This window comes from Rattus rattus, chromosome X (genome assembly GCF_011064425.1).
Source record: "Rattus rattus isolate New Zealand chromosome X, Rrattus_CSIRO_v1, whole genome shotgun sequence".
Taxonomy (NCBI): domain Eukaryota; kingdom Metazoa; phylum Chordata; class Mammalia; order Rodentia; family Muridae; genus Rattus; species Rattus rattus.
In genome coordinates this window covers 24496928-24524151 of record NC_046172.1, presented here as the reverse complement: position 1 = coordinate 24524151, position 27224 = coordinate 24496928, and the positions used below count along the sequence as shown (strand labels likewise).

Below are 27224 nucleotides of genomic sequence, written 5' to 3'. Positions count from 1 at the left end.
TTTATGTACTACATAGAGTAAGTGCATCTACCAGTGGATTTGACAGTGTTCCAGTTGTTGGGTTTTTTAAAGGTGACCCTCTTAGATTTCCTTAATGATTTCTTAGAATAAACTATATCAAGAAAGGTAATCCAAATTTCCTTCCAGGAAGACTATAAAAAAAGTCACTTTAACCTTATAGCTCCCACAGCATAGAATTATTACTTTGATATTTGCTAGCTTGGCAGGTTTTAGGTATTGAAGTGCTTGTTTTTATTATCACTATTTTTTTACTTACCATTTTTCCTATTAAAATATTGTATTTTATCTTTTCTATATGTACAAGTTGATTTTCTCCTCTAAACTTATTTCTTGTTTCAAAGTGTTGAAGTACCCATTTCTATACTTCTCTTTCCCCATATCTAGATTTCTGCCCTCTCCTGGGGTCTGTCAGGTTACATCTTGAATAGTGTGTTGTGAAAGATTTTTATAGAGGTAAAGGAATTTGTCATTTCCCAGAAAATTAGAGTTGTCATCGTTGAACACATCCGCTGTTAAAACTGCCCTTGTGTAACAATCACGAGTGGTCAGTGAAGAGAAGTGAGTGTAGGCTTATGTGCATTATTCTTGCTTTCCTAGATGCTTCTCCTTCTCAGACTTTCACTGTCACGCTTTGGGCCTCGAAATTTGCATGGCATTTAGCAATCTGACATTTGAGAATTCACTAAAGATGCATAGAAGGCATGTGCAGTAGCTTATGCCAGTATTCCCTGCACTTGGGAGGCTGATGCTAGAGTGAGGCCCTGCCTCATTTTTCAAAAAGAAAAAAAAAAAAAAAACAGGTACAAAGTATTGAAAGTTTAACAAAATCCAACTTGTTTCAATTTTAAATGCCTGCTTCATCCCCAAAATTATAGACTTCTAGATTTACTGGGTTTATTAATGTATGGCTTTTAAGTACATTTGGTATTTTTAAAATACTGTTCAAACTGCAGCCAAGATTATGTAACGATAATTTTGTATGTGTGATGCTGGAGCTTCAACATGGTAGGCAAGGGTACTTATCAGTAAGGTACATACCCAGTCCTAAAGCTGAGAATTCTTAGAGCATAATGGGAAAGGAAATAAAACCCATCTTCATGAGCTCAGGACAATTAAGCAAGTGAGGACTTTCTCCTCAAATGTTAATGGGCCTGTATAGAGTAGGCCTAAGGAAAGTTTAGAAAATCTGATTGGTCATTACCTTGATAGTAACTTTGAGCTTTATCATATAATGGATGTGTGCCTGCATGTGTCTGTGATAAACCAGATTTCTACTTATGATTCAACTCTGCATCACTGACAGAAGTTCACAGGCGAACAAGTGAACAGTTTCATTTACAAAGGCCCTTTACTTTAGACCTACAAATGTCTCTTTCAAAACTTGATGAGAATACTTTCCTTGTTCTTAAATATCTCAGGGTTTGAATGTAATAATTCCTATTTGCAGCAGCAAAAGGTCCCAAACCATGCTCTTATTGTAACTAGAAGTTTTGATTTGTGGCTTACATTAGGCAACGCAGTCAGCAAATATTAATCTGTTTCTGTTGCATGTACTAGCAACTTTCTCAAATGGAGGAGGCGAGAATTTGTCATTTGGATATCATTTGACTAATCTGGAATAATTGAGTTGCTAAATCAGAAAGCGTATAAAAGTCAATTGCATCATGGTTTTAAAGCGGCATTTATTAATTGAAAATGTGGTGTAAGTCCTTGATAGCATAGTATCCATATGATTTTTTTACTGAGTTGAAGTACATGAACATTCCTTGACCCTTCTGCCATTTTCATGTGTACTTGCAACCACATTTCAGTGCAGGGGTGAGGTGTCAGATGAGAGGAATTGTCAACATTTTATTGGAAAAAAACCCCTTCCTTTAACAGCTCCTCCTAGTTCAACAAAACTTTTGGAAAGAGATAAAAGCACACCACAGTGTTTGCAGAACATTTATTACCATTAATTGGTGATGTGATAAGACAGTGTTCAGGTGGCTTGAAAGTTGTTCACAATCACAGCAAAGCTTACTCCAGCCTAGCATATTACAAGGGAACATAGAAATCAGGGAGATGTGTTCAGGTATGTGTCAGGATGTATAAAAGTGATGCCAGGAATTTATACAGCTTCAAAAAAATATAGGGCCAACCAATGCCACTTTGCTTCAGTCAACTCTCACTTTGCTATACGAAAGGTATCTTTTAAGCTGTCATAAGACTTCCGACGACTAGGCAGTGACATGAAAGGATAGGGAGCTGCTGTCAAGTCTGCAGCACTTCTAAACTGGAAGGAAGCAATAGGGAAGCAAAATAAATTTGGCTTTAACAAGCACCCTAGAAGGAACACTCATGCTTTAGATAATGACTTTATGTAATACTCTGTGAGGAAAGCAACATACTATTATGAAGAATACCTGGTAATTAACCATCCTATTTTATTTGGGGCATCAAAAACAACTACATGATTATGACCACGAAAACTTCACCTCAGGGAATCAAATGTTACTTGGCCTTAAAAATTATGTGCTCAAGATTAGGAAAGTCTTTGTTCCTTGTCCCATTCATTCAGAATACTTAATGAATTTTAGTATAAAACAGCATCATTCTAAGATAGTCCTCTAAAAGCATCTATATTCCTTTTGTTTTAATGTATGTTGTATCTAATATGGGTCTTTGGTATAAATTTGGTTGCTTAAATTTTCAATAAACTTTCATTCATATGTCAATTCCCTTCATTCTTATATATACTGAAATGCTACTCTAGTCTTTGGTTTCATTAAACCAGGTTTCACATAATTTAAGTTTCCTTGTTGAAGTACAATTGTAAATATATTTTGCCAAATTGTTGGATATACATGTAATAGACATATTTTTATATAAGCACATAATTATGAGACTGACCTTTAAACTTTAAAATGTCCAGAAATGGTATGTTACTTTTTCTACATCTTCCTAATTCATATTTATGTCCCTTAATTTATCATTTGATTAACCAAAGTTCCCTTTAAAAAAAAAATTGGGTAGGCCTGAATGAAGCAGCTTAGCAAAACAGTAATACTGACAAGACATCATCTTACACCGTTAGCTAACATGGACATGGGAGGCAGTGACCATCTACAGTGTGAAATGCCACAAGAAGTCATCAGCAAGGGAGGACAGTTATGTCAGTCCAATTTCTTCAAGAACACTACGTGGGGTTTCAGCTTCCTGTGGAGGGAAAATGTGAGACTCTGGTAAGCAGATACCCAGTGTCTTGAGAATAGAAAAAGCTCACACGAAGGGCATGCTCATTTTAGAGATTCAAGAGGCAATTCAGGGTCGCAGGAGCAATCTACTAGTAACAGCCGGTAGTTTTCAGATTTGTGCCTAAAACGTCCCAAGAATGTTTTCAGCATTTACTAAGTACCTATCATTGACTAATGTGCTGGGCACCATTGCTATAACACAGAAGCAATCAAGCCTATTGTAAACTAACTAGCAGCAATGTGTGAAATTACATACAGAAAAATATTATCTAAAATATTAAAATTCAAAATGCTTTCCAAATAAAAGGCTCCTTTCCCTCAAGTTTTTAGTTTTCTAATACTTTTGATGTTCAGTTTTGTCACATGGTATCAAGAGAAATGTCTGCCTTGTATAATTTTTCCTTAACTGTCTACTGCAATGGTTTAGAAATAGCTACCTTCCCAGACCTCCCCTGGGCAACCACTGGCATTGGTGGAGGTGACATACAGGAAAAAAACTATGGTACAAAAATCATTTTTGTCTTGATGTAAGAATGAATATTTGTTTTGAAATGTCAAAAGACAACTCAGCCAAATCTAAGAGAGGTATTTTAAAGTTTTCCAAACTGACCGATTTTGTACACTAAACTACAAAAAAAAAAAGGACCATATAGGTCAGACTTTAGCTATTACTACCAATTTTGTAATTAAAAAGCAACACTGTTACTTTAATAGAGGAAAACAATGTAAGATTTTGTTATCCAACAATAAACTTACTTTTGCATCCTAATCATGAGACAGCACAAAACAAGGAAAAGAAAAATTAAATTACACCAGGAATCTTTAGAATGTTAGACTGAATGGTAGGACTCTATACAGTGAAATCTTAAATGACTTAAAGTCTGTTGTTTTCATACTTTGGATACAAAAATAGTAGTACTTACCTCCATTTGTTGAGAGAGTTTAAGGCTCAATGCCTGATTTAAAGAAAGTGCTTCAAAAATATTAGCTGATAGTTATATAACTAAAATCTAAATGAAGGGTTTAGCCTTTAGTAGTAAAACCATAGCCAAAAAAAATCATAGAATATCTGTTAGTATGCTTGTCTAGTAATGAAAAATGGGTGAAAATCAGCTTTAGTGAAAAGGGACATTTTCCCAAAAGGTAGTATAATCTCTGATGTACACTTATAACCCCCCCCCACTAATTTAACTTCAATCTAATCAGCTTACAGATCTAAGAAAGATGGAGGATAAAAGAGAAAGGTAAACATTGCCACAAGAATATAATCACCTAAATAGGAATGTAGCAAACTGGTATTAAAAGGCTTCTTTTTGCTTTTTTAATGGCAAAGAGTGGGGGAAAAACAAGCTGGAGGGACTGAAGGTCTATGAACTATCTGATACAAAATGTCTTTGGAACCTAATTTAACTGTAAGAAGTCATTTCCCTCTGATAATTAGAAAAACGGAGTGAATCAGCCAATCACAAGACAAAATTAGTCCCAGTCCGTTTTGTTTGGTGTGGTTCTTAGCTGTTAGGAATAAATGCTGGAGCATTTAAGATGAAATATCAGTTTGTTTAGGGTTTGTGCTTGAGGAAGTGGATGTGAAGTTGATAACTATTGATGCTGAATAATGTATGTATGGATACTTTGTATGGGATTCTCTATTTTTGTCTACATGTTTTCATGATAGTTTTTTTTTTAAAGACAGTCTAATAACAATAGTGATAGATGCCCATCTCCCCCGCTTCAAATGTTTGGCTTTATTTAACCATTAAATATACCGTGAGTGACATGTGAATGACTTAACTATTTTGTACTGTGGGCTCAGTAATGGTTAAAATGGTGAGTTCTATGTTTGTCTGTCTTTTTACTCAATTTAAAACATTACCCGGAAAAATGAAAATCTAAAATATATTTATCAAAAGGGATGAAGAAAAAAGTCATTCCCATGAGTCAAAGTACATGTAAATTTAAAAGTTATTTCCATTTAACATTAAATCATTTTAAAACTTCATGTAACCTTTAATTTGTTAAAGGATCCCTACACTGAATTTTATACAGTTTATACGTTCAGCGTGTCTAGATAAAAATGGCCCATAACTACTCCCTGGAGCTGATCAGATTTCTCCAAGGTGCTCACTGCCTGTGGTCTGAAGAGAGCCAAGTTGCTTTCTGAATAAGCATTATTTAATAATATATGCCCTTTCTAAAGGTCTAGTTTAATTTATACATTATGTTCCTTTAAGACTGGGCAAGTTCAATGTTTTTCCAAAGTGTTTATAATTCAAAATGTAATTTTTGCAAGTTTACACTGAAATTGTAGCTCAAAATTATTTAGGGAAACGATTAAAATAGTATGGTTGTTACCAGGGCCTGCCTTCAGTAAGAGAGAAATGGGAAGTAGTTGTCTGATGAGTTATGTAATTTCAGTTCTGCAAGATGATAAAGTTCTGGAGATCTGTTGTACAATGATGTGAATATACTTAGTACTATTGTAGGTTTAGAAATCGTTATTTTTTTTAAAAATCACAACTTAAAAAATTACCTGGAGAAATGAAAATATAAAATGTTATTTTATCAAAAAGGATGGAGAAGAAAGAAGTCATTCACATGAGACAAAGTACATGCAATACTTTATTTTAGACATGCAAGAAAAGCTATTTCAGAATCTGCTAATTTAAAGCAAGCAGCTGTATACAGATAATCCCCCCACAAAAGCACAACATTTTCTTACAGCTCAGCACACAGCAACCAAAACAAACAGGCATGAGACAATGCATATTTATGCAACATTAAAATCAGATGAACAACATGTATGTGGGAGGATGGGAAAAATGGAAATGAAAGACCAATGCTTTGTGATGTTGCAGATGGCAATGGAGAGCGCTGAGCTGTACAGCTGCCTAACACTGCATTTCCTAAAACATTTCCTAGATCTTCTTTCAGTGGGAAACTGGTATGGGTACCTTCTGAAGTTACTAGAGTTTTTTGGCATACTTAGCTTTTTTGTCTTTTGAGACAGGGATGCCCTAGGTACTATAGTACCTCATCTTCCTTTTGCCTCAGCCTCCCAAGTACTAGGATGACAGGCATGCACTACCATGCCTCCTAAGTTATTGTTTAGTAAAAATTTACTTAGGCTTTAAACTCTCAATTTGCTGCTTATTAAAACCATATTTATATAAAATTAATATTAAAAGTTTTTAGTATTCCAAAATATACAAGCATAGTTAACACATCACTGAATGTTTAGAAGAAGGCTTAATATATTAATTAGGAAGCCATTAATTAATAAACTATAAATGTTTGGATATTAAAAATGATTATCTGAATTTTTGTATCACATGGGTAGGCTCAGTATTACTGACTCAAGGGCTGTTACTGAGCAACAATACAGGAGACTTTGTGACATAGTTTTCTGACAGTTCATAAAGGGACTTTTGACACTGCACAAATGTGGCTTAATAAATATTGGCAATACAAAATTTCTTAAAAATTGAAATGTTTTAACCTTAGATCTTAGAGAATTATACAATTGATTTTTCTTATATTGTTCCAAAATACACTTTTATGTGATACAGTCCAACATATTAGCTCATACAGACTGTAAGATAATCTTAGCACTAAATAAAGCTTGGCTTTCTTCAACAGTGGAAGATCAAACTACATTAAATATTGTGTGTGCCTAATTTTGCCTGAGCTCCTAACTGTTTTCTTTGGTAAACATTTGTGATTGTCCCCGGTCTTTCACTTATACTCTCATAAGATTAATCACAGATGATTTACTAATGATAACTTGTATGTGTTCAGAATATTAATCAAAACATTCACAAGTCATATTTTGTCAAGAAGAAATCAGTAGTAGACAGAAAAAACTATGTCAATATCATATACAAAATAAATAGAATTAAGAATAGGCACAGAAAAAAATACAATCATAAAGGTACTAGTTCTAAGATGCTATATATTATTTTACAGGAGAATTAGTCACCAAGCTGAGGACATTTTCTTTCATAAGTATATCAGTTCTCTATTTCCTCTGTGAAATTCTGCATAGTCGATGAGCAGTCATTAGTACACAGGGACATTAAAATATTCATGGCGTGGCTACAAAAGAAATGCATATATTCTTACACACAGTATACAAGCTGATGGAAACACAATCAGAATGCTTAGTTCACAGTAAAATTACCTAAAGCATCAGATTTGCTTTTGTTCTTTGGTTTGTGGCTGAACATTTATGTTCTTAATGCCCAGTTCAGATTTATCTTTTTCAAGTTCATGGGATGTAACAGTAAACAAGATGACCTACACTCTACAGAATCCTAAAGCACTGTACTTATTACTAATCTGAAAAGATTGCCAGTTTAAATTCAATGCTAATTTAGTGGCAAGTTCAGTTAGAATACTCCCTTTTCACCAGTATGTTCCATTTATTAGGGTCCTATTACACTAAGAAGAGTTCCCAGAGAAAAAGCTTCCCAATAAGTTAAAACTATTTACCATATGGTATTCTTAAGTACCTATGAAAGCTTTTGATTGTTGACTTAGCTAAAAAATTGACTTTGAGGCTACAGATTAATTTTTTGAAAGTCTTCAAATGATTCTAAGGCACTCCCTATAATTTTTAAATATCTCCCTATAAATAAATCTAATAAGATGCTAGATGTTCTCACATCAAAGTGACAAAAATAACCCAAGGTGGGGTCTTAAATGGACCTTACAGCATCCCAGATGAATTCTGAAGTTAGAACTCTAAAATATTAGGCTACAAAAGCTGCCCCTTTCCCATTTAGAATAGTGCAATGATAAAACAAGAAAGTAAAGTAATATTAGTAACAAATGCCCAATGCTTCATTTTACAGATGCTTTCACTCTCACAGGGAAAGTCCTCGTCTGTACTAACATTACTAATAATTTACTATATTTAAAAATACTTTGTCAATGACTCTCACCCAATTTCAATATTCTGTATAAAAGGTAAATTATAATCCCAATTATGAATTATAGGGAAAAATTTCCTAAAAACCATCAATTTAATGAAATAATAGGGCTTTCCATTAGTATTGCAATTAATTTTCCAAATAATGCCAAAACACAAATAATAAACTTGACAAATTTATAATTAAAACTGAATTCATATATCCTACTACATTTTGATGCATGTCTGTACTCCAGCACGTATTCTAGTATGCTTTCTTATACCCAATGAAACTCTTGCTGTGATACATATTTTCTGTTTTCTGGAGAGAGAACAAGAAAAGTTTAAGTCTCAAATAATCTTATACTTCAATACCAGTTCTTTGCCTTTATGTTACAGTTTTTAAACTTTTTGATTTCTTAACTTTGTATCATGTCATATGAAAGCCAACCATGATAATTTTTATGCTTATTGAAAGAGAAACGTGGTTTCCCAACAGGGTTGAATAAAGTAAATTATAATAAAATTAAAAATAGAATAAAATGCAGTCATTATTTCCTGGGGAAGACTTACAAGAACAAAAGTTCTATACGAACAATTTTGAAATATAGCCACCCCTGGCACTGCCATTGTTTAACTAACAGGTTTTGGCTTGTTTGTTTTTGTTTTTAATGATCCTTTTGAAAGCAAAAGGGTTGAGGATAAGCCAAACTACTTTTTTAAAGCCAGGGGTCCATACTACTGTACCAAAACAAGAAATTAGCACCTATCAACTTCAAGAATATTCTTTATAGGAAGAAACCCCTCTTTACTGAAAGAGCATCCTTCAAGAAAGACACCTCTAAAATGCACAAAATTAAATGGTGGTATATATATAGTAAGTGGTATCCTTTAATCATTTTTAGGGCACTAGGAAATGTCCAGTTCAGACTGTTAACACCTAAAGAAGTTCTGCTATAAATAAGTGCTTTAGTGACTACTTAACATTTAACACTGGACTTTCAGGTAAAAGATTTAACTATGACTGTAATTGACCAAGATTTTTCCCCCTTCATATACAAAGGATATAAACATAAATGTCAGTATTCTGGACCCTCATATTATCACTACATTTTCTGAATAAAAAACAAGTATGTAAGAATTAGAGGTGATGGTACAGCCCATCACAGCATACAAAAGACCCTGCACAACTAGGTCTACTATCTTGCTCTTCCCATGGGCACCTTTGAAAGCAGTCATATATATAACCCAGCAAACTGAATTTATGAATATCACAAATGCGTTATTTTCAACCCGAAATGAGCCTTCATTTTTGGACAATCCCTTTGCTCAGCACTAATTTACTCTTTGGTGACTCTGTTGCCAAACCCCACACTTTACTAGTTATTTCCTCTTTCTCCAGTCCCCAGTGGTTTTCCTCTAGATGTCATTTTTCAAGTCCAAGAATAAGAACTTTCTCAAGTTTGCTCATCTAATTCATGAAGATAAAAGATCTCTAGCTTTACTCCATTAGTGCCTTATAACAAAGGAGACATTTCTTGCCTACAACCAGTGCTTTTGATTCTGTCCCACCCCCCCTTCCAATACAGTATACTTTCCCCTTTATTCCTAATGCTCATTACTTTTTGCATGAGCTCCTTCTCGTCAGTATGCATGCTTTTTCATCTTTCCTCTGTACTAAGAATAGTTTCACTCTCAAGCTACAAAAGGACTAGATGGAGTGTGTCAAGTTTAAGATGTCAAACACACCAGACAAGAATCAACTTAGCTCTCTTTTCAAAACTACCTGTCTTCCTAAGAAAAGACAGGCCCTAGTACCATACGTTTTCCTAGATATTCATTCACCATTATAAGTTTATGATGTGACTCATAAGTAAAACTAACCAGAAAGCTTAAATACTTGTAAAATAGCAATTGCATTGGCTTAAGTACTGTTAAACTGAGAGATACTTATGTAAGCTAATGGTGTTAGATATCAAGACTGAACGGCTACTCTCTTGACTCTAGTTCAATGTGATAAAGGAAAAAATATATGTAATGAAGAGCAAATATAAGAAAGTGTGATTTCAAGTTTATTACCTTACTTTACTTGTTTTTAGAGGAGTTTCTTTCCATACTCCTTGTATTATAAAATAGTGTATTTTATCCCCCGTTTTACAACACAGGGTCCTTTTTATTGATCCTAACTGAATTCTGTGGCAAAGCATGCAAACATCCTATGCTCAACTCTGAAATAATACTCTTTGGGTTGAAGCCCCAAAGGGCACCACAATATACAAAACCACTAAGCTCTATTTTTGAGCAATTAATTTTATAAGGCACCTTTTAGATGACAGGACTCATGGTACAGTCCATCTGTGACTCTTTTTTTTTTCTTCTTCTTTTTTTTTCGGAGCTGAGGACTGAACCCAGGGCCTTGTGCTTGCTAGACAAGCGCTCTACCACTGAGCTAAATCCCCAACCCGGTGCAGTCTATCTGTAACACGTCAATATAAACTCTCATTCAGACTGCAGCATTCTTCCACCAAAATTTATGATATAATATAAAAATTTTTTAAAACTCGTTTGTTTTTCTCATTTGAAGATGGAGGGAGGAGCTATATGATAGTCAATATCCTGCTTCTTGATCATTTGTAATTTCATATATCTTCAGTATCTTTCCATATCATTCCATGGAAATGTATTCTTATTTATTTTACATGATATTAGCAATGGCAGGTATGACTACTGTAATTCTCTTTACTTGTTTCCCACTGATGAACATTTGGGTATATTCTAATGGCTTAATATCATGCAGAGCCTATGTCTTGGTGCACATACATAGATATGCATGAATATACACATTTCTTAGTTGGATAAACTATTTGGATGTGTACCTAATGGGACAAAAGATATAGTACATGTTTCATCATGAAACAGACACCACAAAAACTGATCCTTAATGAAATAAAATGCTAAGTGTTTACAAGCAGTAACAAGAATGTCTTTTATTATTGCAAGAAAAAATTGTTTAAAAGGGTTAGTTGGAATTTTAATTTGTATTCCCTTAGCAAAGACTTTTTTCACCCCTTACTTAGTCATGTCCTTTGGTCTTCCATACTGGACTACTCATCTATTTCTATTATTGTTTTCTTAAAAATAACACGTTGAGTAATTTTTAAATTATGTCTTACAAATGCTACTTTAAACCTGTTAATTATATGATACTAAGGACAAATTACTTTCTCTGGCATCTAATTATACTTTTAAAATAAAACAACAGAAAACTTAGCTTAGAGTAAAGAAATATTTTAAGATTATTCTAGTGTAGGTGAATTTGCCTTGAAATACTCTAAATTTAATCAGTTTTCCAAACAAACGATTTCATAGAATTTCAAACAAACTCTTCAGGTCTAATGGGATGAGGAAGAATAAAAAGTTGGTAACAACAGAAAGTCTGACTATGGAACGTCTGGTGACTTTAGCCTTTCTTTAAGACATGATCACATCCTAAAGTGGATGAGGAAATCAACAAATTCAATAGAGTTCTGCCTGCCTGCAGGGTAGATTCAATCTTGTTTCCACATAAAAACTCAATTACCTTAATAGAAGTGAACAGATCTAGTTGTTGAGGAAATTAGATCATTCCTTGACATCCCATAAGCTTTGCTGTGGGTTAGGTTCTAAAGGCAACCATACATTATCTCCCCAGTTGCTAGTTATCAGGCAAAAGTAATTTGTATGAATCACCGGGGTGATTTTTATAGCCATTTATGTGTTAACATGTTCTTCTTTTCACAATTTTAACTTTTTTTGCACTCCTTAGTATTTCTAATTTTCAGCCATTATTTATACTGAATAGTACATATATTCAGTATATTAAAAAGATGTAACAATTCATAAATGAAAAATGAAATTTTAGTTCAAAGTGTTAAATTAAGTCAGGGTTTCTCAACTTGAACACAACTGACTTTTGGGGCTGGATAATTCTTTGGTAGCTGTGCCTGTGTAGCATAGGTTATTTAGCAGAGTTCATCTAATTGGCTCCGCTTGGTGGATAAGATTATTTACTAAGTTTTCTGCTATGGAAATTATTTTTTAAAGTAACAGAGGAAATGAAACAAATTATAATGTCAGTAGGAGAATAACTCAAATGTAAAATTTTTCATCAAGTACTGTTCAGTGAATAAAAACCACCACTGACCACTAAGAATATGCTCTTAGTAGGTCCTAACTCTAGGATCATGAAATCAATTATGAAGGTTAAGATTGACATTTAAAAAAAAAGAAAAATGGAATAGAAGACAAAATTTGAGAGAGCAAAGCAAGTGAGAATATTATTCAATAATTTTTGTACTTTGTATATATTGTGATACAAAACTGTATTACTATGAGTTCTAGTAAAAATTGTTTCAAGATCAAATTTATAATAATTGACAATTTAAATTATAACAAATTTTAATCATTAAAAAAAGCCACGTGAAGCTAGGGATATAGGACTATGGCTGAGGGTTTGCCTAGGGTGGACATTACCCTGAGTTCTATCCCTAGGTGCTGCAAAAACAAGAAACAAAGAGCTCACAGTAGCTACCATGAGTTCACTATGAGTTAGAAAAGAAACAAGGGGTTGGTTTCAAAATTCCAAAGAAGAAAAAAAAAGGAAGAAGAGGAGGAGTAGAGGGGGAGGAGGAAGAAGAGGAAAACGGGGAAGAAGATGAGGAGGAAGAAGAGGAGAGGGGGAAAGAAGAGGAGGAGGAAGAAGAGGAGGCTGACTAAAACTACATAGAACAAAATGATTACAACTTGAAAACCAGACAGCAATGACACTGGTTATATTGTATGACACTAGTCATATTGTACGGTTCTATACATAAAGCTAAAGGATAGAGCTCTATTCCGCATTGTCTATCTGCCTGCTTCTGGATTGCCTGTTTCAAGTATCAATACAATTTTATTTCTCCATAGCTGTTCTAGCAGATCCCAAACTACATTTAAAGTGCTCTTGCATTAATAATCATAACTTTAAACCAATTAAAGACAGAGGTTTAGGCTTAAAAGTTATAACATGAAAGAGTAGTACTTACTAAAGAATTTTAGGGGTTTTATATTATTAAAGGAAACAAAGCAAAAGAAAATAAAGCAAAATATTTATAATAAAATGTTTTGTTTTGCTGTTAAATGACAATTTTATATAGTTGAAAAGTTACGTGCTTTTTACACAATTTAAGATATTCTTGAGTCTCTCTAGCATACCTAAATATTCTTAAAGTAGCAAGGCTTAATTTTTTGAAAAACTTAAATCTTCATGTTGTAAGATATTTTAAGAAGTACTAATTTGCTTAATGTTATTATAAAAAACTCATTTCTTTACAGAAATCATCCTTTCTCTCAAGATTCTTACCTTTCCATTTTTATGCAGTCCCACAGATTAATGATTACTTTCACAAAGACGCAGCAAACTATTTAAGATATTTCATGCAGGCCTCAGCACTAAAACAAATCCATTTTAGCAGCAGTAGTTCTCCATAGACTATCATGTTCTAGACTAGACAGACAAACATCTGCAAGTCCAGTCACCCTATTCATAAAGTGGATCATCTTCAAGTAGAAGCAAATTCATGAGTACAGTGCTTGCTTTTGGTACCTCACCTTTTTCCATTTCATGGATTACTTTAGTGAGAAGCAATACCAACAGCAAACAAAGCTCAAAAGAAAAAAATCCCCATGAATTTCAAAGTGATGCTGTTAGTATAAGAAAGAAAGGTCTACACATCTCAAAGCGCTGATCAACATCATCATGCATGTACCGATAGGGTTATATCAAGCCTGATGCCTACAATTTAACTATTTGATCTTCAGAGATCAAGCAAGGACTTGAAATCATCTCACGTGCAACAGTCTCTGCATAGTGCCATTGTATTCATGCCACGAAAATGGTAAATTTAGTAGTTACCAATAAATAAGTTGGGGGTCAAAGGAACTAAAGTCTTAGACTGTTCTTTATCATAAGATATCCTCAGACAAACCTCCCCATTCTTCATTCTGGCTCTATAAAATTAAGGAGCAGAAAAAAGCTGGTAAGTGCCTGACTTTACAGGAAAAAAGGCATACTATTATTTCCTTTGTCACCATCAATATATGTGCTTATAAAATAAGTTCAGTGGCATCATTAGCCCTCACAATATCACCCCCAAACTAGGTATGTGGGGAGGGAAATATGCTAAGCATTGTAAAGAATATAATACCTTCATTAAATTCAGTGTGTCATATCTTCATATAAAAATCAACTTTAGTACCAGTGGCATGTTGAGAGGACATGTTTTAAATTCTAACAGTCAAGTAGTAACAAATTGAATAATAGGCCAATTTCTGCGATTTTCCTCCCAGAGGTAATTATGAGTTCATGCAACCAAAAGAAATAAACACAGAATTGATTGCAAATGTCAAATATGAAAAGTATACTATTAAATCATGTTTACTAATATTTTGGCAGTTTTTATTCATATATATATATATATATATATATATATATATATATTTGTTTTGTTCTGTAGCATGATAGCAGGAGAAAATCTACTTTAGCCACTGGCTATCTGCACTGTCTGCCCACAAAATGAAAGACTACCTAAGTTACATATTGAAATAAATTGTGGAAAAGCAAATTTTTAACAAATTTTCTGAATAGATATTATAAAATATATAAAAATCAAAATTATTTTAATTTATATATACTCTTAAGCCAATAGATTAAGTTCATTGTTAAATCAAAATCATCTTTTTGATTTTTTTCATATATATAACTGCACTGTCCTTGACACATCAGAAGAGGGCATCGGATCCCATTACAGATGGTTATGAGCCACCATGTGGTTTCTGGGAATTGAACTCATGACCTTTGGAAGAGCATCCAGTGCTGTTAACCATTGAGCCATCTCTCCAGTCCCCAAAACATTTTTGGGGTTAAAATAGTCCAAATAAAAATTTTGACACTAAGTAGAAAAGTCAAAATACATTAAAAATTATATTAAAATTAGGTTTTTAGTACTTTCACTTCAAATATTAGGATGAATTTAGCTACAGTAACTATGCTTAAACAATTCTAGAAACAAAATCACTTCAGGACATCAACGAAGTGACTAATACATCTCAAACTATTATGTACTAGGCATTGTGTTAAATCTAACAAGAAGAGACTTTTGAAAATACTGTCTATAAATCTATTCAATGAAAAGTTCTAACTACTGGTAATGACAACAGTGAACGTCCTCAGGTCTAAGAAGTAATAAATAGCACATACTTCTAAAATAATGCTTTGTATCATCACCTCATGGGATATACACACTATTAAGTAAACATGATGTTGTTGTCCTATTATAATGCATAGAGCAATTTTCCAGTAGCATTTACAAAGTACCCCAGGATTCAAGGAGATATCAGTGTCCTAAGCACTACTCTATGGGAACACATTAAAAGCAAAAACTGGACTTTAGCAGCTTTAAAAATGTCTTTAAAAACAACAAAAAATTAATCAGAAAATGATGAAAAACAGGAGAAATAAGATCTGCAAGAGATTATACTTCTATAATAATTAAACATTAAGACAAGACACAAATATGAAGAAATTTTCAATTCCCAATCCTGGGACCTAACTTTTGATTAGGTTTATTTTTGGCAGGGCCTCAGGTTACCCTGAGGCTTCCCCCAAAAGCTTCCCCCAAAACTCCCTTTGTAGTCCAGACCTTTAACTCCTGATTCTTCTGTCTCCAATTCCCAAGTGTTCATATTCAGGCATACACCACCATAACTGGTTTATGCTGAGCTACGGACTGAAGTCAGGGCTTCATGAAGGTGGGCAAACATTCTTCCAACTGAGCTCTATCCCTAACTTGACCTGATCATTTTTGTTTGTTTGTTTGCTCTTTAAGTTTCCTTAGTAAACAACAGAAGGAGATGATAACTTTAAAACCAATTTCACAACAGTAAAATATAGACTTGGAGTCAGCATACCTGATGTTAAAATTACAAACCTCTAAAATGACATGTTTGCAATCAATTAATAATCCATCATGGCAAACTGCACCCAAGGAAAAAGGTCTGTGTTCATTTGACTACCAAACAACAGATGGTACGAAGGCTGCCACTGAAATAGTTCAGTTTTGCACTCACCAACCTATTTTCTGACAAGCACAACATTAAACACACAGTCTGCAGCCTCACATTTAGGAGTTGTAGAGTCTGGATGATATCAAGAAAACTTTAAACAGGCCCTATAGCTAATACAGAGGATTTACTAGGAGTTCCCTCCATTATAAAGACCAAAAGTAAAGAACTTATAACAGAAAATTAGAGTTATTCTTCTCTTAGTCATTCCTTTAAAGCTAGCAATTAAAGAAATACTAAAAATGAATTTAAAGTCTGTTTTAGTAATTAAAAAATTAACATGTAATAGATAAAGGGTTAAAATAAACAACAAAAACAAATCTACTTTTAACACTTCTAGTAAATGAACCCACAGGACACAAATATTTATGTTTCTATACACACACACACACACACACACACACACACACACACACACACACACATCTTAATGAAAACAGCCTATTTTTTTACTAACATGTTTTCATGCTAAACTCTCTATATTGTAATAACCACCATAAGCTCTAAACCATAATTTAACTCGGTACCTCAGCATCAAATACATGATTAGCTCAGGATGGTGAAGGCAATTAGAAGGAAAAGGGGTTGCTATGGTTCTGGATATGGAAGTTAAGACAAGAATATAATAGTTTTGACAGAAATGGTTAGTTATTTCAAAAGAACAAAGAAGTACAAATTCATTTTAAGTTAATTTTGTTAACACAAAGCCAGAGGGTTCTCTAAAAAGTTTAATTAGAAAACACTAACAATTGCTTGGCTACATTTGCTCTTAATGGACATGAGGTGAAAACATGAACCAATTTGGAAAGGAAATGTCATAATCTCACAGTCAACTCCTAATTATCCACACTAAAGAAAAAGGTGGAGGGGTTTTAAGTAATTCAAAACAAAGGATGACAAGTTCTTAAATGATTGTTATTTTTGGCCAATTGTTTCCATCTTTTAATATATACATTTATTTCTCTTTTGGTTCATTTATTTATTTGAATTAAAGCCATCTGTCCTCTGAGCCTGACTGGCAGGCCATCCCCCCAGAGAACCACCCATTCATAGATAAGTGAGTTGATGTGACTGACACATGAACACTCCATACCAAGCATGCTTTGAGGTCATTTCTAAAACTTGTAGGAATAATGCCTGAGATGTCCTTAGCAAAAGCGAAACATGCTAGTTCCTTTTCAGGAGCCTACGGATCTTACCTCCTGCAGGAGATCAGCCTGCTCAATTGCTTTAAGGACATTTTTCTTTGATGTTTCCTGAACTTCTCCTCCCAAAAGAAATTCATCCAAAATAAAATAGGCCTTCTCAAAATTAAAGATGATATCAAGTTCACACACCTGAAAAGCAACAACAGAAATAAGCAAACAAAAACAAGGCCTGGTAAACTTAAGCCAAAGATGCTTATTCACTACTGGGTAGTGAATAAAATCTCATCAGACTGAATTGATCTTAATTCTTTTCAAAATAGAAATCTTGCTGATTAAGCACCATTGATTTAAACAAAGCCTACAAGTAAGACCTGGTTCTGCACCACTCCCTATATAGTCAACGTAATAATTTTTCACTCATAAAAACTGATCTTTAAATACACATTTTTGAGTAATGTGATTAAGCTGCTAATAATTCTGAATGATATCCTTTACTCTTCCAGAATGCTAATGTCAGGAATAGGATTCTTCTATTTCATGCGTGTGCTTGTGTGAGGGTACACTGCTGTTGTTCCTCGAGCCATCTACCTGGTTTTTTGAGACAAGGTCTTTCACTGAGACCCAGGCCTCACAGACTAGGCTAGGCTGCTTGGCCAGTGAGCTCCAACCTGTCTCCACCATCCTGGGAATTAGAAGCAAAAGCCAGGGCTGGACAGGTGGCTCAGCATTTAAAAGTACTGTCTGCACTTGTAAATGACCAAGGTTCATTTCCCAGCACTTACATTAGAGCTCACAAGCATCTGTATCTCTACTTCCAAGGGACTTGGCATCTTCTTTTGGCTTTTGTGGACGCAAGTGTACAAGTGATGCCTAGATGTCCACGTAGGCAAAACACCCATACATAATTTAAAAAGAAGCAGCAGCAACAGCCAGCACTGGTTTTTTATATGCATACTGGGGGTTGAAGTCAGGTTCTCATACTTGAGTGGTAAGCACATCACCAACTGAGCTATCTTTCCAGCATCCTTTACCATTTCAGAACTTATTCTCACTATTATAATTAAATGAGTACATCTTTGGGGCCAGAGATTCTGAAAGTTGACTAGAAACACTGATGAGAAATAAGTCAGTCTTGTCCTCTCCATACAGTTAGAATCTTCAAATAATAAGCTTGTAAGAGACAGAATAAAAACTAAAACTACTACTCACACTGCCAAAATACTTGTCAAGTAATTCCACATAACGATGGATTATTTCCAGGGTAATCAGCTCATTGTCCTGATCCTCAATAGCACAGCAAAAATATAGACTGGCATATCTGTAATGAAACGGAATTACAGAAAAATGTTACCCCTATAATCATGTTATCTAAATATATTTTCATGTCCTGTTGCACAAGTCCTCATGCTTATTATAATTATGTTTATTCTTCTTTTAAAACAAATTCTTTTTCTACTAGATTACAAAAGTAATAAATGTGCAAGAGAAATTTTGGAAAGCACAGGCAAAAAGAAAAGAGAAAAATAATTCAATCATGTCTCTTAGGAGTAATTGATCTTGCTCTTTCTTCCTTTCAGACTGCTTTCTGAGCATTTGAAAAATATAATTGAGCCAGTTTTTCTTAAATTTACTTAATTAGAACAAAATATACAGTGTGATTGATTCACACTACAAGCAAATGGGAGAAAACAAGCTGTCAATTTATCCCAACTGAAGGGCTTGTTGAAGATACTGTCAATGTTTTAGAACATGTTATTGAAGGACAATGTATACACAGAAATCTCTAATCTGCAAGCCTGTGGTCTCTCAGAGTAGACGTTTCAATGTATTCCTTAGTTCCCAGTAAGAGAAATCAGGAAAGATAAAACAGGGCACCATCTCCTACTTGAGCAAAGAACTTCATCTTGTTCCCACCATAACCTTGTTTTGTTTATCCATTTAAAAAGCCTTCCAACTTTCCATCCTCCCTAATCCATACTCTTCAACAGCATCTGGAGAGCCTGGCACAAATGACATAGGCAGTGATTCTCAGCCTTCCTAATGCTTCAACCTTTTAATACCATTTCTCATGTTGTGGGGAACCCCTAATCATAACATTATTTTTATTGCTCCTTCAAAACTGTACTTTAGTTACTGTTTTGAATCATAATGTAAATATTGTTAGAGATAGGGGTTTGCCAAAGGGGTTATGACCAACAGGTTGGGAATCACTGATGTAGGAGATTTTCTGCATTATGAAAACTAAAGATTAAATGATATAAAAATGACAGACCAAAAGGCAGATACATTGTTTCTATAAACAGAACAAATAACTCTATTGCAGAGGTGATTAATAGTAAGTGAGCAATAAGATTATTTTCAAACTCGTCCTATGCTACTGTTGGCAGCCGGTATGGGCTCTCTCCTGGCTTCTTGATCTACGGTACAGCCTCTTTCTTTACAAGGAAACAAAATACTTAAACAACAAAACATTTGAGGGGTCTAAATTATACCAGTCATAAATTTAAAAATGAGCAAAACTGATGTATCTAGGCACCAACTAAAAATACTTTAAAAGGGAAAAAAAACCCAACAGTATTTATTTTAGGTTTTTTCCAGTCGTAGTAGAGATCAAAGCAGGGTTTCTTGTGCCATTCAGTGGTAACTTCAGTCCTCCAAATGCTTCCTTCACTAAGAATGGGGAACTATTCTTTCCAAGAAAAAGACATCTATTAGCATGGTAAGAAGACCTCTTCAGGAAGCTGGGGAAGAGAGGAAGGAGCGCAGTAGCAGGCACCAGGAAGACCACCCTATCAGGGAGACAGTAAGTGTTAGCCAAGGCTTTTGCGTATTTTACCATCTCAATCTTCACAGCATCCTTGTGACAATATCATTATTATTTGCATTTATAGGAGACCCAGGCTTGAGTAAGCAGCTCAGAACAGAAATTTGACCCTGGAGCCCAAATTTTCTATTAAAAACCACAGCTGCGAACTGTATTAAAATAATCCTGCACCTGGCCAAATTAAAATATGCTCAATGCAATATATTAAGAGCTTCAGAAGGGAAAGAGATTTTAAAAAAGAGATTTAGTAAATGATTACCAAGAGAACCTGAAGAATACTCCCTATTTTTAGGACCAAATGGTGCTTTCAAACTCAATAACAGGCTCATTTTGTTCTCTAAGTACATATTTGTAAGTCTAAATCTGAAGCACAATTACTAACAGACTAGTAAGAAGAGAGGTAGGTTTAGTTATTTTTAGCACCATGGATTAGGGCTTACTCTAATTACTGGCACTCAGAACATCTGAAAGTGCCTATTCTTATATTCAAAACACATGACTTCTCCTCAGTCAGCTAAATATCAGCTGACTGTGCATGAATGTAGCTAAACAATTCTCAACACCCACTGGTATGTCGGTAGCACTTCTTTTGTTAGTAAAGAAAATCAATAAGTATCTTTCAACAAATTCTCAAGCTAGTAACATGGGGCTGCGTTTTAAAATTAATTTTAAAAGACCGAAATTCAATTGCCGCTACTATGAAATGCTGCACAAACTAGGCATATAAAGTTCTGTCTCTAAGGGATCTTCAGGAGCATTTATTTTAAAAATGAGGAAACAAAGGCAAAACAACACATTCAAAGTCACAAAACTAGGTAATGGCCAATGGGAACACAATGTAAGTCCTCAGATTTTTCAACTGTATTACCCAAATACCCTAGTGCTTCCTCGGAACCACAAGGGAAAACATGTATGCCAAATGCTCAGGGAGGAAGAATGTGGACAGGTCGAGTGAACAAAGACGACATAAATAACACACTAAGAGGAACAGTGCAAGTGCTAGGGCAGGCACTCAGTAGAAAGTCTCTGGCTTAAAAGGTCTTCCAGCCAGAACAGAGAAAATGCATCCCCTGGTACTAACAAAGCACACGGTTAAGTGGGCAGCAGATGAGGTTCTTACGGTGAAATGGAAGGGAGTATAGAGAAAAGCATTATAAATTTTGTCTTCTCTATACAAAACATCTCAATAAAGCTATCTTTCTTTTTGTCAACTCCAAATTTTATTTGAAAAAACTTTGCTCTAAGTATCAGATCAGGGTTGGAGTTCTTTTGAAGTTCTGAAAAGGCAGGGAGATGAATGGCCTGGGCAGAGTGGCAGGTTTATGTGCTCCAACCTGTTCTTTCCTTTCCCCTCCGAATGGCCCATTCATGGGCTTGTTGTCTTGCTAGGATTTTCCTCCTCCACACGGGGGACTCCTTTCACTATCTAGAAATAAGCTTAAACTTCTCACACCTTTTATAAACCCTGTCCAGGAATCCAGAATTCATGTCTATGGATAATTACAACCTCTTCTGTCCTTGGCAAAGCTCTCTTAAATACTCTATACATGCTGTTTCGTTTCTCTACCTCTCCACCTTTGCCTCATTATATCCAAAGTTCTGTCTCTACCTCCACTGAAAATGTTCTGGCAAAAGTCAAGGCATAAAACTCTCACCACAAGAATCGAAGAGCTCTCCACTTTTAGCGAACTTCATGGAAACCTGGAATTAGTGTTCTTACTCTCATATCTCTCTGCCTCTGTGATTTTACTGACCTAACATCACTCTTTTGCTTCTTTATCACTTCAATCTGCAGGCTCCATCTGTCTTTATCCCTTCCACCTGCAGCTGAATGCTGGCTGATAACTCTATGTCTAACTTCCACCCCTCAAGTTCCACGCTCATGCCCCACATCCCATCAGAGGCCAAGGAACAATAGGCCACATCAATCTTGTCCGCCAAAATTAACTGAATTTCCCTAGCTTACCTTACTCCCATAAGCCAAACTCTAAAAAGAGAAGGTGATTCCAATCCCTCTTTCCTAGGTAACAGGTCTCCTTTCTGGCTCTCAGCTCAGGAACCAATTCTGATGCAGTCCCCTACTGATCCTGCAGGTGCCAGTCTCAGTCCACTCCCCAGCCACTTTTTACCTTTGGTCTTTGCAGAAAGTACAAACCTGATCTCTATCTTTCCACATCTACAAGCCCATCACTAGTATATATGACCTTGGGCCAACTCACCACTCACAAATTCTCATCTTTTATAAATTGAAATTTGAACAATAAACTGTTTTTCAAATCCAGGACCTGTCTTTTGTGCAGAGCAGAGACCAACTGATCCAGGGTGCAGGATTCTTATTTCTGATTCTAGAAAAGCAATTCTTTTCTACGTGTTTTATTCACGATTCTATCCTTGGGCAAAAAGGTTGTGTGTGTGTGTGTGTGTGTGTGTGTGTGTGTGTGTGTGTGTGTGTTCTTAAGGCATCTTCCAGTTTGCAAATGCTATGATCTTTCTCAACAAACACTAAGCCAAACGTTGGATACAAAATCACCCAAACCGATATGAATTTCTCTATGAAAGGAAGAGAAGTCTAATGTACTTAAGAGGGTCTCTATGTCCTATTAATCTCCATGACTTCCCCTGCCACCTCCTCCACAAAACCCATCCATATTTGAAATGTAGTGATAGAAAACTAGACTTCTCTTTACCTTCATTGAATTCCATACTGTTAGTTCTCTGAGCACTCCCCATACAAGAGAATGTTTTATATGAAGAAATGCTTTTATCTTAAATTCAGTAAATTATTCAAAGGGGATCGGAAATAAGGGAAGAAATAAGGAAATGTTCCCTCAAAATATTCTATAAAAAGAAATTATATTTCTTTAAACTTGCTTAGAAAATGTTTGTTTACCAACAAAATAAAGATATGTAGCATTAAAGAAAAGAACTGTGCAAAAAGCTATTTTTTAACAAGTTATTTTGCAACATCACTTAAAAATATCCATCCTTGGTAAAATTATCATATCTAAGCATAACTCCTTCACAGCAACAAGTCTATTTCAAATTAATAAATGCTATTAGGAAAGAGATACTGTATATATACAAAGTATTTAAATATCTGTATAATGAGACAGTTTATGTGCCCAGGGTATTTATGAATAAGATTAATTCTAAATATCAGAAAAGAAATACCAAATATCGGTTATTATTTTATAGATTTGTTGTAAGAAAGAGTTATTACACTGTTATCTATGCATATCTGAATTTATCAAAGTACTTAAAATTTAAAATACTGACCCTATTTACTCCTATAATAAATCTATTAAATTATTCTAAAATGGTGATTAAGCATGAATAATTGTCTCTTTTGTTTATATAATTAGTTAAAAAATGATTTCCCTAAGGCAAGCAATCAAAATAGCAGGTACTTATTTTTAAATGGAAAGTTTTCCTTCAAATTTATTTCATTTAAATATTAATCTTTGTTTATTGACCTAAAAGTCTGCAATTTCCTCATTAGAAATAACCTAATGCTTGACAGTACTTCACCTTTCTGATAAATAAAAAAAGGATTACCTTTTATAAACAATCTTCAGATCTCTCCACTCAAGGAAGCTGCACATCTTGGGTTTCCGTGCTAAAACGGTTTGCACAAGTTCTCTGGTGATCTTCTTCTTCTCTTTGTCTGACAGTGGGACATACCATTTCTGCAGTCGAAGCTTTCCCTGACGACTAAAAAGCAACATAAACTGCATCTGTTAAAATAAATAAAATCAAGATTACATACAATTACCTCGGAGCAACAGTTAAGAGCACATGATTTTCAGAGCCGCTTTGGGGGTTATAGTAAACGCCCTGACAAATGATCAATAAGCCATCAACATTTCTATGAAGGTTATAATAGCATGGAATTCTTTTGGAAAGATCTTCTTACTATATGTATGTAGGTAAGTGTAGAAGAGAGTGTGTAGAAAGCAGAACAGGTGGTAAGCTGGAGTGAATTTTTTGAAGAACAAAAACTCTGATAATTTCAAGAAACAATTTTCTACCTGTTCCACACTCCACCACTCTACATGCATCAAAGGAAAATGTAGACATTAGGTAGTTGATTTAGGTACATTTCTAGGAAAGAGGAGACCTACTATTTTCACCCTGAGGCTATTCTAGTTCCAGGCTGAATTTCAAGCACTCCCTTCAATTTATGCTAGCATATTTTAAACAAAACAGAATATTAGTCAAATATTTCACAGCACATTTTAAAGACAAAAGTCCGATTTTTATGTTTTCATTTCTCTTTTATAAAATACAACATAAATAAGCACTCAAAAACTGAGTTAATGTCTGTAAAAGAGAATAGAAGTTTAAAAAGCTTTACCCAAAGTTACCCATATTGAAACACAGGATATTTAATTTAAAACAACATTTTGAGACATCACACAGTATACATCTTTTAAAACAAAACAAAACAAAAAAAACACATTTGAATGTATGCTGGATTCGAGTATGTTTTATACTGAAGCTAATTTGTATGGATTTACTTAGCATTTGCATGTCTGTTGGTCAGTCTGTTTTCTAAGGCATGTATTTTATAATTCAACTGGTAAAAATGGGCTGTACTGTAAAGCTAATTTGAAGGTAAAATTCGGATAAGTGTTCTGTTTTAACCTTTTTAAGTTCCTTTAACAGTGACAGTGCAAGTAAGATCCTCTCAAGGACGATTCTTAATATTCACCACACTACCTTAAACATGAACACACGGAGGAGGAATTTACGTAACTAATATAAAATCAAATTGGCTCTAAATTTCGACAGGAAATCCACCACACAATATAACAAAAAGGCACCAAGAAAACATCCGGATATTTATGGCGTAGCCATTTAACTTTAATAAAGTTAAAATTGGCTATTACTCCACACAACACTCTATATAATTCATTGAGAGCAAAGTGCTACCCGTGTAAGTCCCGAAGACAGCGGCATCGAAGAGAACGGCAAGTAAAGCATCAACTGGACATTGAACGCCGACCGTTAACAGAACTTGGGAAAGGAACCGATCGGTTTTCTTAAATCTCGACCAGGAGAGACAGTTTGCTAATGACAGGGGTGTGCTCTAGGCTATCTGTAACGGGGTCTAGTATCCGCCCTAACACTTTGTAGAACGAAGAAACCAAGCATTTTCCTCAAAACAAATGATGTGCTAACATGGGACGAAACCCGTGGCACAAGTATTCCTTTTCCCTCGCTTTGATTTTGCCGCAAATCCTGGGACAACAATTTCTCCAGATTGGTATTAAAACAAAAACAAAACAAAAAACAACAATGAGCTCAGCCTTGGAGTGGGCTCTGGTCCAGCATCCCTGGGGTCCCGCAGTCTTGGACGCCTCCCCTCCTCCCGGGACCACACTCCGTCAGTGCCCAAAGCTGGGCGATGTGACCGGCAAGGAGTGGAGAGAGACAATGGCATCCGCTGGCCCGCCAGGGGCGCCAAGTCCTCGGTCGCCACCACCCCGGCCCCTCCCCAAAACACCCCGTCAAACTTGAGGCGATCCGCGAACCACAGGTGCCGCGGGGTCCCCGTGGAACCCAGGACCGTCCCCCGTATCACCGGCGCGCCGCAGAGTGGAGAGCGGGGCGCTACCGCCGCCAGAAGTGAGTTTTGGGGCGCGGCGCCCCAAGAGGACTCGGGGTGGGGTCGTCGGGGCGCTCACGGGGCGGCGGAGGGCGCGCCCCGGCCATCTCTCCCTCTTTCCATCCCTGCCACCTCAGCGGACTTCTTCAACACTTACGGCGGCTGCGGGCCGCGGACGCGGCGGAGCTAGGCTGGCTGCGGAGACTGAGGCACCGGCAGCTGCTGAGGGGAAGCCCCCGTCGCCTGGCTGTTGAAGGGAAGCCGTGGTGCCGCGGGGAGGGGACCCGTCTGGTGGAGGGCAGGCTTAGGCGGCGAGGGTAGGGCGAGCCAACAGATCCCGCCCTGGAGGCTGGACGAAGGAGGAGCCCAGGCTGCGGTGAGCTGAGAGGCGGACCAGAGGACGCGCGCCAAGCTGCCGAGGGGGCGCCAACCGCCTCTAGAGTCAGCACAGTTGCCGGCAAGAACGAGAAGCCGATTGGTCAAATGGCCACAGGGAAGGCGTGGCGAGGGCCGGAAGTCTGGCCACGTGACCCGGAAGCGGCTTTGGCTGTGGCCGGCACGCCTGCGTACTTATGGCCGTGCCGCGAGGACGCAGCGCACCCGGCTGTCCTGGCTTCCTCAGTGGCAGGGTGATGGGGTTCCGCGGCGCCCTTAGCTGACCCCGCGGTGCAGGCTAAGGATGGTCCGCACTACAAAGAGCTGACTTCGAGCTCCGATGACTCTCTGGGTCCCCAGAGGGTTGGACGGGGAGATGTGACAGTGGGTGATGATGTTGGGAGCAAGGACAGGAGTGCTGCAACTCTGGGGAAAACAAGTCAGCGCTTTCGTGGTGCTCGCGCCCGCGTTTGCAGGAGGCCCCTCCTCTCCAACGCAGTGCTACAGCCCTAGCTAACCTAGACACTTCTGGCCCCAAGCTTTGCAAGAGCCTTTCTGCAGGGCTTGCTTCGCCCAGCAGTGCGGCGGACTGGATGAGTTGTGGTCCGCTCTCTGCTGCAAAAATCCAGACAGCGCTTAGTCCTCCAGATCCCGCTTCCTTCTCACGGTCTCGCCCCCACCTTCCCCAACCCGGGTTCCAGTTTAGCTTTGCTGACGACTCGCTCTGCTTGCCATGCCCTTCCTCTAATGTCACATCTATGAAGCCTCACTCTAAAAGCCCTGGAACAACGAATTCCTCTTTTACCCACATGCTTCTGTTTAGTGCACCTTGGATTTTATTCGTTTAACAACCTAGCTCCCTGCCTGGTTTTAACACCACTGATAAATGTGAGTTGCCTAATAAAATTATAAAATAATGATAGATTTATTAAAAGCTGAAATGTTGACTTAGTTCTGGGCATATGAT

General features: G+C 36.3%; 1 protein-coding gene across 6 annotated transcripts; it reads right to left on the bottom strand.

Moving 5' to 3' along the window:
• Positions 1 to 1693: 1693 nt before the first annotated feature.
• Positions 1694 to 26228, bottom strand: Ap1s2 (adaptor related protein complex 1 subunit sigma 2). Of its 6 annotated transcripts, none has more exons than XM_032889846.1 (6): positions 26040 to 26215; positions 23830 to 24008; positions 18660 to 18768; positions 17502 to 17639; positions 4014 to 4022; positions 1694 to 3219 (listed from the first exon to the last, which is right to left on the bottom strand). In XM_032889846.1, exons 2-6 carry the CDS (start codon positions 24006 to 24008, stop codon positions 3172 to 3174), a joined length of 483 nt encoding a protein of 160 aa, XP_032745737.1. In that variant the 5' UTR covers positions 26040 to 26215; the 3' UTR covers positions 1694 to 3171. The 6 variants fall into 6 exon arrangements, with proteins under 6 accessions (XP_032745737.1, XP_032745741.1, XP_032745738.1 ...); XM_032889847.1 differs by lacking the exons at positions 1694 to 3219; positions 4014 to 4022 and adding exons at positions 5863 to 7349; positions 8393 to 8485 and having other exon boundaries at positions 26040 to 26228; XM_032889849.1 differs by lacking the exons at positions 1694 to 3219; positions 4014 to 4022 and adding exons at positions 5863 to 7349; positions 8396 to 8485 and having other exon boundaries at positions 26040 to 26228.
• Positions 26229 to 27224: the final 996 nt, after the last annotated feature.